The sequence below is a fragment of the Aegilops tauschii genome, chromosome 4, assembly GCF_002575655.3.
Source record: "Aegilops tauschii subsp. strangulata cultivar AL8/78 chromosome 4, Aet v6.0, whole genome shotgun sequence".
Taxonomy (NCBI): Eukaryota; Viridiplantae; Streptophyta; class Magnoliopsida; order Poales; family Poaceae; genus Aegilops; species Aegilops tauschii.
Window position 1 is genome coordinate 19363187 of NC_053038.3, and position 12980 is coordinate 19376166.

The 12980-nt window shown below is 48.0% G+C and overlaps 1 protein-coding gene and 1 long non-coding RNA gene across 2 annotated transcripts; both read right to left on the reverse strand.

The window, feature by feature from the left end:
* Positions 1–4932: 4932 nt before the first annotated feature.
* On the reverse strand, positions 4933–8393 carry LOC109781218 (uncharacterized). Its single transcript, XR_006662117.2, has 3 exons — positions 7600–8393; positions 6741–7033; positions 4933–6388 (listed from the first exon to the last, which is right to left on the reverse strand). It is a non-coding gene; the product is annotated as an uncharacterized lncRNA (long non-coding RNA).
* A 2298-nt stretch (positions 8394–10691) lies between these two features.
* On the reverse strand, positions 10692–12975 carry LOC109781217 (multicopper oxidase LPR1 homolog 1). The gene is made up of 3 exons (XM_020339817.4): positions 12614–12975; positions 11049–12512; positions 10692–10955 (listed from the first exon to the last, which is right to left on the reverse strand). The coding sequence occupies exons 1-3, from the start codon at positions 12839–12841 to the stop codon at positions 10902–10904; spliced, it is 1746 nt and encodes a 581-aa protein (XP_020195406.1). The 5' UTR covers positions 12842–12975; the 3' UTR covers positions 10692–10901.
* Positions 12976–12980: the final 5 nt, after the last annotated feature.

The following is a 12980-nucleotide window of genomic DNA, read 5'->3' on the forward strand; positions in this document are numbered from 1 at the left end:
CTCTTACTGATTTACCGCTATCATTTTGGGGTTATGCTTTAGAGACGGCTGCATTCACGTTAAATAGGGCACCATCGAAATCCGTTGAGACGACGCCTTATGAACTATGGTTTGGCAAGAAACCAAAGTTGTCGTTTCTTAAAGTTTGGGGCTGCGATGCTTATGTGAAAAAGCTTCAACCTGATAAGCTCGAACCCAAATCGGAGAAATGTGTCTTCATAGGATACCCAAAGGAGACTGTTGGGTACACCTTCTATCACAGATCCGAAGGCAAGACATTCGGTTCTAAGAATGGATCCTTTCTAGAGAAGGAGTTTCTCTCGAAAGAAGTGAGTGGGAGGAAAGTAGAACTTGATGAGTTAAGTGTACCTGCTCCCTTATTGGAAAGTAGTTCATCACAGAAACCGGTTCCTGTGACGCATACACCAATTAGTGAGGAAGTTAATGATGATGATCATGGAACTTCAGATCAAGTTGTTACTGAACCTCGTAGGTCAACCAGAGTAAGATCCGCACCAGAGTGGTACCGTAATCCTGTTCTGGAGGTTATGTTACTAGACCATGACGAACCTACGAACTATGAAGAAGCAATGGTGAGCCCAGATTCCGCAAAATGGCTTGAGGCCATGAAATCTGAGACGGGATCCATGTATGAGAACAAAGTGTGGACTTTGGTTGACTTGCCCGATGATCGGCAAGCCATTGAGAATAAATGGATCTTCAAGAAGAAGACTGACGCTGACGGTAATGTTACTGTCTATAAAGCTCGACTTGTTGCAAAAGGTTTTCGACAAGTTCAAGGGATTGACTACGATGAGACTTTCTCACCCGTAGCGATGCTTAAGTCTGTCCGAATCATGTTAGCAATTGCCGCATTTTATGGTTATGAAATTTGGCAAATGGATGTCAAAACTGCATTCCTGAATGGATTTCTAGAAGAAGAGTTGTATATGATGCAACCAGAAGGTTTTGTCGATCCAAAGGGAGCTAACAAAGTGTGCAAGCTCCAGTGATCCATTTATGGACTGGTGCAAGCCTCTCGGAGTTGGAATAAACGCTTTGATAGTGTGATCAAAGCATTTGGTTTTGTACAGACTTTTGGAGAAGCCTGTATTTACAAGAAAGTGAGTGGGAGCTCTGTAGCATTTCTGATATTATATGTGGATAACATATTGTTGATTGGAAATGATATAGAATTTCTGGATAGCATAAAGGGATACTTGAATAAGAGTTTTTCAATGAAAGACCTCGGTGAAGCTGCTTATATATTGAGCATCAAGATCTATAGAGATAGATCAAGACACTTAATTGGACTTCCACAAAGCACATACCTTGACAAAGTTTTGAAAAAGTTCAAAATGGATCAAGCAAAGAAAGGGTTCTTGCCTGTGTTACAAGGTGTGAAGTTGAGTAAGACTCAATGCCCGACCACTGCAGAAGATAGAGAGAAGATGAAAGATGTTCCCTATGCTTCAGCCATAGGCTCTATCATGTATGCAATGCTGTGTACCAGACCTGATGTGTGCCTTGCTATAAGTCTAGCAGGGAGGTACCAAAGTAATCCAGGAGTGGATCACTGGACAGCGGTCAAGAACATCCTGAAATACCTGAAAAGGACTAAGGATATGTTTCTCATTTATGGAGGTGACAAAGAGCTAGTCGTAAATGGTTACGTCGATGCAAGCTTTGACACTGATCCGGACGATTCTAAATCGCAAACCGGATACGTGTTTACATTGAACGGTGGAGCTGTCAGTTGGTGCAGTTCTAAACAAAGCGTCGTGGCGGGATCTACGTGTGAAGCGGAGTACATAGCTGCTTCGGAAGCAGCAAATGAAGGAGTCTGGATGAAGGAGTTCATATCCGATCTAGGTGTCATACCTAGTGCATCGGGTCCAATGAAAATCTTTTGTGACAATACTGGTGCAATTGCCTTGGCGAAGGAATCCAGATTTCACAAGAGAACCAAGCACATCAAGATACGCTTCAATTTCATCCGGGATCTAGTCCAGGTGGGAGACATAGAAATTTGCAAGATACATACGGATCTGAATGTTGCAGACCCGTTGACTAAGCCTCTTCCACGAGCAAAACATGATCAGCACGAAGGCTCCATGGGTGTTAGAATCATTACTGTGTAATCTAGATTATTGACTCTAGTGCAAGTGGGAGACTGAAGGAAATATGCCCTAGAGGCAATAATAAAGTTATTATTTATTTCCTTATATCATGATAAATGTTTATTATTCATGCTAGAATTGTATTAACCGGAAACGTAATACTTGTGTGAATACATAGACGAACAGAATGTCACTAGTATGCCTCTACTTAACTAGCTCGTTGATCAAAGATGGTTATGTTTCCTAGCCATTGACATGAGTTGTCATTTGATTAACGGGATCATATCATTAGGAGAATGATGTGATTGACTTGACCCATTCCGTTAGCTTAGCACTCGATCGATTAGTATGTTGCTATTGCTTTCTTCATGACTTATACATGTTCCTATGACTATGAGATTATGCAACTCCCGTTTACCGGAGGAACACTTTGTGTGCTACCAAACGTCACAACGTAACTGGGTGATTATAAATGTGCTCTACAGGTGTCTTCGAAGGTACTTGTTGGGTTGGCGTATTTCGAGATTATGATTTGTCACTCCGATTGTCGGAGAGGTATCTCTGGGCCTACTCGGTAATGCACATCCCTTAAGCCTTCCAAGCATTGCAACTAATGAGTTAGTTGCGGGATGATGTATTATGGAACGAGTAAAGAGACTTGCCGGTAACGAGATTGAACTAGGTATTGAGATACCGACGATCGAATCTCGGGCAAGTAACATACCGATGACAAAGGGAACAACGTATGTTGTTATGCGGTCTGACTGATAAACATCTTCGTAGAATATGTGGGAGCCAATATGAGCATCCAGGTTCCGCTATTGGTTATTGACCGGAGACGTGTCTCGGTCATGTCTACATAGTTCTCGAACCCGTAGGGTCCGCACGCTTAAAGTTTCGATGACAGTTATATTATGAGTTTTGATGTACCGAAGGTTGTTTGGAGTCCCGGATGTGATCACGGACATAATGAGGAGTCTCGAAATGGTCGAGACATGAAGATTGATATATTGGATGACTATATTCGGACATCGGAATGGTTCCGGGGGTTGTCGGATAAATACCGGAGTACCGGGGGGTTACCGGAACCCCCCGGAGGCTATTGGGCCTCATGGGCCCAATTGGTGGAAGAGGAGAGGCGGCCAAGGGGCAGCCACGCGCCCCTCCCCCCAAGTCCGAATTGGAAAAGGAGGGGGGCGGCGCCCCCCCTTTCCTTTGCCCCTCTCTCCTTCCCTCTCCTCTCCTAGTCCAACAAGGAAAAGGGAGGGAGTCCTACTCCCGGTGGGAGTAGGACTCCTCCTGGCGCGCCCCTCCTAGCCGGCCGCACCTCCCCCCTTACTCCTTTATATACGAGGGCAGGGGGCACCCTAGAGGCACAACAATTGATTTGATCTTTTAGCCGTGTGCGGTGCCCCCTCCACCATAGTCCACCTCGATAATACTGTAGCGGTGCTTAGGCGAAGCCCTGCGTCGGTAGAACATCATCATCGTCACCACGCCGTCGTGCTGACGAAACTCTCCCTCAACACTCGGCTGGATCGGAATTCGAGGGACGTCATCGGGCTGAACGTGTGCTGAACTCGGAGGTGCCGTGCGTTCGGTACTTGATCGGTCGGATCGTGAAGACGTACGACTACATCAACCGCGTTGTGCTAACGCTTCCGCTTTCGGTCTACGAGGGTACGTGGACAACACTCTCCCCTCTCGTTGCTATGCATCACCATGATCTTGCGTGTGCGTAGGAATTTTTTTGGAATTAGTACGTTCCCCAACAGAAGCTGCCACAAGAAGACAACGGTGTGACGCCGTTGGGAGGTACGGCGGCGCGAAGCCGTCATAAGGATCGGCGTCAAGCTCGTCGACGGTGCTGTCTAGGATGGTGTGATGCCATCAGCAAGATGGGTCGTTGCGACGGCGTGGTGATCGGCGTTGCGAAGGCGTCGTCCACGTCATGAGGTGGCCGCTGCGTGCGGCAGGACGATGTGGTGATGGGCGCTGCGACGGCGTCGACCACGACAAGATGGTGCATGGTGGTGTCCGGCGCTGCGACGGCGTCGACCACGACAAGATGGTGCATGGGGGTTTCTGGCGCTGCGATGGCGTCGTCCTCGGCAAGGAGAAATTGCTACATGCTGCAAGTGGAGGCGGGTGATCCGCATCGGAGATTGGAGAATCAAGATTATGGGGGAAATTGTTAGGTTTAATCTTGATTTATGTATCCGCATGTGTTATTTTCGTTCTACATGTAGCTTAGCTTAGCATAGTGTAGTCCGGCAAGGTATACGTGTGATGCGTACGAAGCCCATGGAGGCAAGCACGACGAGATGTCAGTGGTGCCGTGTGATACGGCAACGCCGTGAGATGCGGCAAGGCGCGATGGAGGCTGGAAAGCGTGCATGGCGAGATGCTAGTGCCGTGCGAGACGGCGTATATGCGAGATGCCGATGGGCCGTGTGAAGCGGCTACACAAGGTCCAGTCCGTAAAGCATGCATGAGTTTGTTGGACATGGGTGTTGGCCGTGCATGTAGAAAGGGATTAGTGGATGCATGTAGGTCGTTAGTTTGTTAGTGGGCATGATGATGACCAGGTGATGAGAGGATAAAGGCCACGAAGTAGTAGTGGCCTGAGTCATGCGGGTTGTGTGCCAACCTCTGATGTCTATATATACTAGATCGGGAGCGCGCCAAGGCGCGAGGGTGCCGGGCGCAACGTTTTGGTAATGCAGGTAATGATAAGTTAATAGAAATCCAAGTTTAGTATATTCATTAATATAGGATAATGCAGGCATATAAAATAAATTAGAGAACCAACACTGGAACTAAGACATAATTCGTTCATAATTTGACATAACCATTTAGTAGTTAATCTCTCATATTGATGATCACACATAATTTACAATAAGGGTAGGGTAGTCTGCTACCATACTGATTTAGAAATTCTCTGTAGAACTACCACACTGTAGGACTGTCTCATAGTGACAATCACACATAATTTACAATGGTGTGGTAGTCTGCTACCACACATAATATTACTCGATAAACCAAAATAACTTCATTTTCTTATGCGGTCGAACTTCATTTTCTTATGTGGTCGAAACATCGGCCGCATTCACCACTTAAGCTCAGATGAGCAGTAACCAGTAACCACTATTGTTGTCCTTATGGTCAGATGAATAGTAAGCCAGGAAACTCATCATATTCGGCGTAGTCAGACTCATCATCACACGTGTCATTACCGATGGTCTTGATGGCATCAGTCGACATCATAGACAAATAGCCAAGGTTGTCAGCTTCTTCAGTAAGACCATAGCAATCCCAGGTGACGTCACCCTTGATAGGAGAAGAGCCTGAAGGCAGGTAATTAACTGGCACTTTGACAATATGACCTGCGGAACCAAGCACATCGTCTGCCAGTGACCCCACAGCCCCTGCTAATCGTCACAGTCCCAAAATTAATAATCGAGTGAATCGGCAAAAACCAAGCAAACTTGCATGCACATGGATCTCCCCTCCTTGTCACAAACTAATTAGTAAAAGGTGCATTCATACTCACTGGATTTGCGGAATCCAATACAGTGCATTTTTCAATGCTCCCCTGCCTCCCTATGGTAAGATGATTCCCTCGCTCTATTATGTATTGTAGTCTAATGCATAGAGTTCCTAAGGGAAACCAAACAACAACATAGACTTGACATCAATCTTTTTGTGATAGATATGAATACAAACATTACCCAAATAGGATAAGCGTTCATTATTACAAACAAATAAAAGTTAAGAGAGCTATGGGATTCCCACCTCCTGGGAATACCTATGCAAATATATGGATTATCAAATTTGAAATTTAGAATGTCTAGTTTAAATGATTTCTATTTTCCATAAGTATATCCCAGAAGGATAAAGACATTTAGCAAAAGCATTTAGGAAATGTAGCAAATTAGTGAAAAGGGTAGTAAGACAAATGCAGCATCTACAAATAGATTGACAAAATACCTACTATTGGAAATTGCATACAAAAAATAATCTTGTCACTTCAGAACATTTCTTAAAACAGTAAATATAAATGAAAAGATGGCATTTCTCGAAAATGGAAATTTAGAACCAAGATCTAAAAGATGTACAGTTTTGCTACCCATTAGGATATGAAACTCAGAACTACCCATTTCAGATGAGACACAATAAAAAAGAACTGGTAGGAAATGTTTCTGATAAGTAATAAGGAGCATGTACATTTTCCTTTTGCCTCCCTATCCTGACAGAACTCCCAGGATCTGCTACACACAAATAAATCCATGTTTAATCACATAAGGTATAAGGAGGAATGCATAGGAGTGGAACACACATAAACCAACAATCTATCAATTTATAAGGGCAAGAGAAATGACAGTTTAATTGCAATACACAAGTTTGCTTTTAGAGAACCTGCACACTGATCAAATGTAACAGATTGATATTGGACTTAGTCAGCATGCTGACCAAACCTTAATAAACACTACATTACCACATGTCATGTTATAGCAGAGGCATTAGGAGACACGCAAGCACGACACCAACTACAACCAATGCAGAATGTAAACAATAACCTAGAGGGCCACCACAACAGGAGAGAAAACCTGAAATTACCTGAATCCATGGTCAACGACGGCACTGCCTCTCCGCTTCAGTAAACTACAACCACTGGCCACACACACTGCTGACCAAGCCCCGCAACCTGGTGAATCTCGCACGATTGGCCATGGCCGAGGAGGACCCATCATTGTCCTCATGCTCAGCGAGGTCGCCAATCATGGACTTGGCGTTGGCGCATGGTCGATGGAAAGCACAACAAGGCCATGGATGCTGCAACTGGCTCTGCTCTGCAGCCCCACCTTCTCCAACTCCGCGCTCGCAAGAATTGAAGCTGCAATTTCCAAATCCTAATGTTCATAAAAGAAACCAGTCAGTTCAAACTTGAGTACCTCAAAATAAAATAAAATGGCTGCATGCTAGAAGATACAATTATAGGAGATCAGAACTTGAATGGTATGCCAACCACAAGCTTCGCATCAAGAGACCTATAAAGGAGCTCATAAGGCTGGCAAATAAAAGAGGCTTTCATCATTATAGAACACATTGACTAAGACACGAAATCTATATATCTTCGTTGTAGCTATTTTATCAACCAAAACAACATAGTAGCATAATTAGAGAAAGCACAAAACCAATCGAAGCTAGATACATGCACCAAAACGGCCAAATTACCTATACCACAATCAAAAGTATGATATACTGGTATAGATATGCATACACCTCACTGTCTTATCACACTATTATACATCAAATTAACTAATGAAATGAGGCTGGGACCTAGCAACTGTAGCAAGGGATTCAATTGGACGGACATTGGGGCTAAACACTGGTCGGTTGGCAGGGGATTCCATCCCATTAACAAAGCTACTTCAACCTTCTAAATCATGACAACATATAAAGGCAGGAGGCTCACCTTGTTGTGGGTTGGCGATGAGGCAGTAGCTGCAAGATCGAAGGAGGAGGCTGAAGCGAGCTCACGCCGGTCGGTGGCAGCCGGATTTATCTGGAAGGCAGCACCTAGGCGTCTTGCATGGCGTATCAAAGGCTGCTCACCTTGGGCCATCCGGGCCGTCCTAGGACGAGCGAAACTGCACTGGCATTAGTATTCGTACCTATGCTTGTTAAGAAATTTGGATCAAAATATAGTTGCACCAGTCACAACAATTGGACATGAATACACATATGTGCATTTGTGTGTCTCATATATTTGTTTAGAGCAGAACTTGTCACAGACACACAGACACACACATTGGAAACAATGGCATTTAATTCGGTGGCATTAAAAAACAAGGAAAATAGCTACTAACAGAGGCTATAATATCATTCCAATGAAAATAAGAAAGCTGGTACAGTCATCAAATTATCATGGCATTGGCAAAGAAGCAGTGGCGTCTTGGGTTCGAGCAGGCGAGGTTGGCGAGCTGCAGGCCAGATAACATGATGGCTGATGGCCACCGCCAAATCTGTGTAGCGACGTAAACTACATATAGTGTATCACTGTATAGCTCATGCACCAAGTCCTCGAAATTCTAAGGAAAGTTTGCATAACAATCAAGCATTGCAAATACTTGGTATTTTATATTAGGTGTGCAGTCCAAATAATGGTTCATAACAATGCATCTATACATCAGAACGCACCACAAGCAAGCCAAACCAGGTATCAAAATAGTAGATAGCAAAGCAACATGAGAATAGTAGTCGAGTATATTGGCATACCTTTAATTCTCAAAGAGTTGATTGGTTCATAACAACGGTTTCCAGGAGAAAGCTGCAATAGAAAAAAAAGATATTCCTTCGAAGAACGCCCAAACGTTCGAGCAGGATATGGTAATAAATATACATGATATGTAAACTTCAAAACTATATAGCAAATGAGCATATTGCAGAGAGATAAATGCAGATTTGGATGCAACATATTCATAGATCGTCAGAGTCCAATTATAGCAGCATATCCTTGTGGGACGGATACACCTTCTGAACTTCCCTCTAGCATACACATGTAGTCTAATCGTAGCAGCAGATGAGCCACATGTGGCACTTGAATTTATTGACTGTAGGTCTTACCACTGTAAAATACAAAGCATGGATCTTTTGCTGCTGTAACCAACTTTGTTTTCATAATTTTGTAAGAGACAGGAAAAAAAACTACTGCTTAGGATCTTGGGTCCCTAACCCTACAAATTAAAAATATTTTTGCCTCGTGGTAAGATGGCTTAATGAGATCAGGATGATTTCATTTAAATAATAGGGCAAGGAGTGCTCACATAACCAAGATTTGTGACTGGGAATATCTGGTGCATAATTTGAGCATATATAGTTTACTGATGCATTTTTTTTGTCCAAGAAGAAAAAGCTTAACCATTGCATATGTTCTCTGAACTTTATGCCCATTTTTCATAAGAACAAAACAAAACTAACCCTTGCACGTATTTCAGTAGCGGGTGGTTTACTCTTAGATTTCAAAACCTTGGACCTTCATACAACAAATGTACCAGCGACCGAATGTACCTTCTGCCTACAACCTGGACGTCGAGGTTGGGGGTGGCAGCGACCTGGGTATTGGGATTGACGCTGACAGCGACCTTGGGGTCAGGGTAGGAGTTGGCGACGATCTAGCCATCACGTCTTAGTGCAGTAAAGAGTAACAGGTTTATAAAATTGTAACAAGCATATGTGCAAAAGATTGGGTTTCAAGCAAAATGCAACTAATCAGATTCAGTTTCTGACATCTGTTGCTAGCTCTCGTCTCACATCACGTAGAATGCAGGCCTTGCAGTTTTTTCTGCTGTAGTTATGTCTCTTTGGATTCTTGCATCACGGGCTGCCCTTTTCAGCAATTATTCATTAGGTTGTCTACAGAATGGCCTACTAAACTTTGCCTGGGTATAACCGTATTAGAAAACTTGCAAGAATACTAACTAACCTCCCTGGGTGTCTTGCGATGCCTGGCATCCTGCGTAGCCAGTTCTTTCTTCAGATTTTGGAGGCCCGTATCAATTTATCCACATTAGGAAGAAAAGAAAACACCAGCATCACCATATGCGATCACCAAACAAACATCCACACACCCAATCACGCAGGCTGCTACCACCAGCAACAGCGGCAACCGACCTGACGATGCAGGTCGACGAGCTCCTTGCAGGAATGCTTGAAGAGCCCGAGAAGCTCGTCGACGGCAGCGAAAACGGGTGGCACAACACCGAGCAGGCGCGGCGGCAGCGGCGGGACCCCTGACACATCGTCCCCGTGGAAGTCTGGATCCAGTCGGCGGTCCGGCGGGCTGGGCGAAGTAGACGGCAGCGGCGGTCCGGCGGGCTGGGTGAAGTAGACGGCGGCGGCGGAGCTGCTAGGGTTAGGGGTTGGGTGGAGGAGGAGCGACGAGCGGCGGTGGCGGACGCGGAGGATGGGGGCGGCGGCTCGCGCGCGCGAGAGAGAGATGTGCGAGAGAGAGAGAGAGATTGATTGGGAAGGAGGGAGCGAATCAGAAAAGGGCGCGTGTTGACCTAAGATGTGAAACGACAAAAATACCCTCATGGGGGCACCAGAATATCGGCGGTGGCACGAGATCTTTACAGTGGGGTGAAACTATTCATTGCTACAGGAGTTCCTGTTCAATCCGACGGCCAAGGTCTTTCCTGAGGGGCATTGAACGGCCGAGATTGCATCAAGCAAAACGATCCAACGGCTGGGAACTCCAAATCGCTGAGGAGGCTGGAGGTTCACTGTCATCCTTATTTCTCGATGTGTTGGCATGAGTAATGAAAGAAAAGGTCGTGAGGGCTAGAGGAAGATATGTAGTCTTTGTGTGCACCAAGGAAAAGTGTTCTGGGCAAAGCCTCGTTGGGTTTCTTCCTTGGCTGTGTGCGTGTGTGTTTTCTGAGTTTCACCATGTGTGTGTGTTCTTGTGTGAGACAAAGAGAGTTGAGCTGTGAGAGGCAGCAAGAGGTAGAAGAAGAAGCGGCGCTGCAAGAAGGCGGCGGGCGCTGCGAGAGGGCGGCGCCAACATACACAATAAAATATTTTTCCATTTTCTGTCACCGCAACAGATTTTTGCAAAGTTGACCTCATCTATCATACACAACTCCCTCTTGAAGACGGCTGTTTTCTTATTATTTGCAACTGTATGGGTCTTAAATTCAGATTTGTACTATGCTTTTGCGACAGAAGTAGCTATTTCTCATTTGTCTTAGAAAAATAGCAAAACTGAGGCGATAATTATCTGATGAGCTTTAGTGGGCGAATCATGGCATTGTCCTCATGATCCAAAATCTGCGAGTAAAAGAAACAAAACGTCAATGGTGTACGTCTTGGCAAGTTTTGTTTTCCGAGTTGTACGATGTAGGTGATTAATAGAGTACGTACGTGGCAGTGATAGACGTAGCCGGGCTCCGCCGTGGCGTCGAACGGGTAGGCCTCGCCGGTGTCCACCATCAGGAACTTGACGACCACCGTCGTCAGATATCCCGGCGCCATCTTCCCCACGTTCTTCCACGTCCTCTCGTGCTCCGGCACGCCCACCGCATCCCCGGCCGCGTGCCCGCTAACGTTGCACCTGCCCGCGTCGTTGAGCCTGGCCATGCAGCGCCTGAGCTCGTCCAGCCCGACGAGCCCCCGGGCGCGCACCGCCTGGAACGTGGCCAGGTGGAGGTGGAGCGGGTGGTCGTCCGGCGTGAGGTTGACCACCTCCCACACCTCCGTCGCCCCCACGCGCGGCGTCTCCGTCGCCGGGTCCTCCAGCCGCTTCCCGTTGATGTACAGGTGCGTCGGGCCGCCCGTCGCGCCGTCGTCGTACTCGTACATCACGATGTACCGCTTTCTTGTTGCCTCCTCCTCAGCGACCTTCACGTACTCCAGCAGCCTCGCCGGCACCCTGGAGTGGTCCCTTGTCTTCGCTGGCTCGACGACGAACTTCATCACCTTGCCGGAGAGGCGGCCCGGCGCGTTGCCGTCGGGGAACGGGTACGGCGCCGTGTTCACTAGCTCCACCTCGGGCGTGTTGGACTCGTCGTCGGAGAAGTCGATGACGACGTCGAACGACTCGGACACGCCGAGGAGGACGTGGGTGGCGGTGACCGGCCGGGGCAGGTAGCTGGTGTCGGAGCCGACGACGTGGAAGGGGAGGCCGTTGCTCAGCGAGAGGTTGAAGTAGCGCGCGTTGCTGGCGTTGATGACGCGGAAGCGGTAGCGACGGCGGGCGACGGGTAGGAACGGCCACGCCTTGCCGTTGACGGTGATGGCGTCGCCGAAGTACTCAGGCTGCCACTGCGGGTGGACGCACGGGTTGTCGCCGGTGGAGTTCATGTAAAGGGAGCCGTCGGCGTAGAAGCTGCGGTCGGCAAGCACGAGCACGCGGTCGAACTTGTCGCCGCAGGGAAGGCCGAGCGGCCACTCGACCGCCGGATTGCGGATGACGTAGGCGCCGACGAGGCCGGCGAGGAGGTTGGCGCGCGTGAGGCCGAGAGCGTGGTCGTGGTACCAGAGAACGCCGGGGGACTGCACGTTTGGGTACACGTACGTCGGCGTCGTCCACTTGGCCCCGGTCTCGCGGAAGCCAGCGGTGAACCAGGCGAAGGCGCTGCCGTCGGACTGCGGCGGGTGGACGCCGCCGTGGAGGTGGACGACGGTCGGGACGCCGCCGTGCCTGGGGATGGCGACGGGCACGGTGGGGTCCCATGGGAGGATGTGGCGCTCCGGCAGGTGGTTCTCCCACGTCACCGACAGCGGGACCCCTTGCAGGGCCTCGATGGTGGGCCCGGGGAAGGTGGCGCTCTCGGCCGACTCTCCGAACACGAACACGGTGGTCGCCGGCAGGTCGCGGTGGAATTTCTGCACGCATGCATCCACAGCCCACACACAGACGAGGTGAGCCGGCGAGGCAACCAAGTGATCACACCGTACATGCATACACAAATAGAAGAACAACGTACCCATTTCTTCCGGTACATCCCGACGGCGAGGTGCACCGGCGTGGCGCGGCCGCGTTCCATGGAGTAGCCGTGGATCTTGGGCATCTGGGGGAGCCTGTCGACGTACATTTCCAGCGAGCCGGCGACCTCCTCCAGCGTGTCCTCCGACACCGGCGGCTGCGGCGGCCTGGTCCCGGCCGCGAGGCCGGCGAGCATGAGAAGCACGGCAAGCGCCGTCTTGCCGAGCATTCCGTCTGAACGCAGCTTCCTCTGCAACAAGCCAATTTTCTCAAGGCAGAAACACTCACAACGCTAGTGCATGCGTGCAATGTATGTGAACTGCCAAGTGCTGTCCATGTCAAGATGCAATGCAAGATACAAATAATGT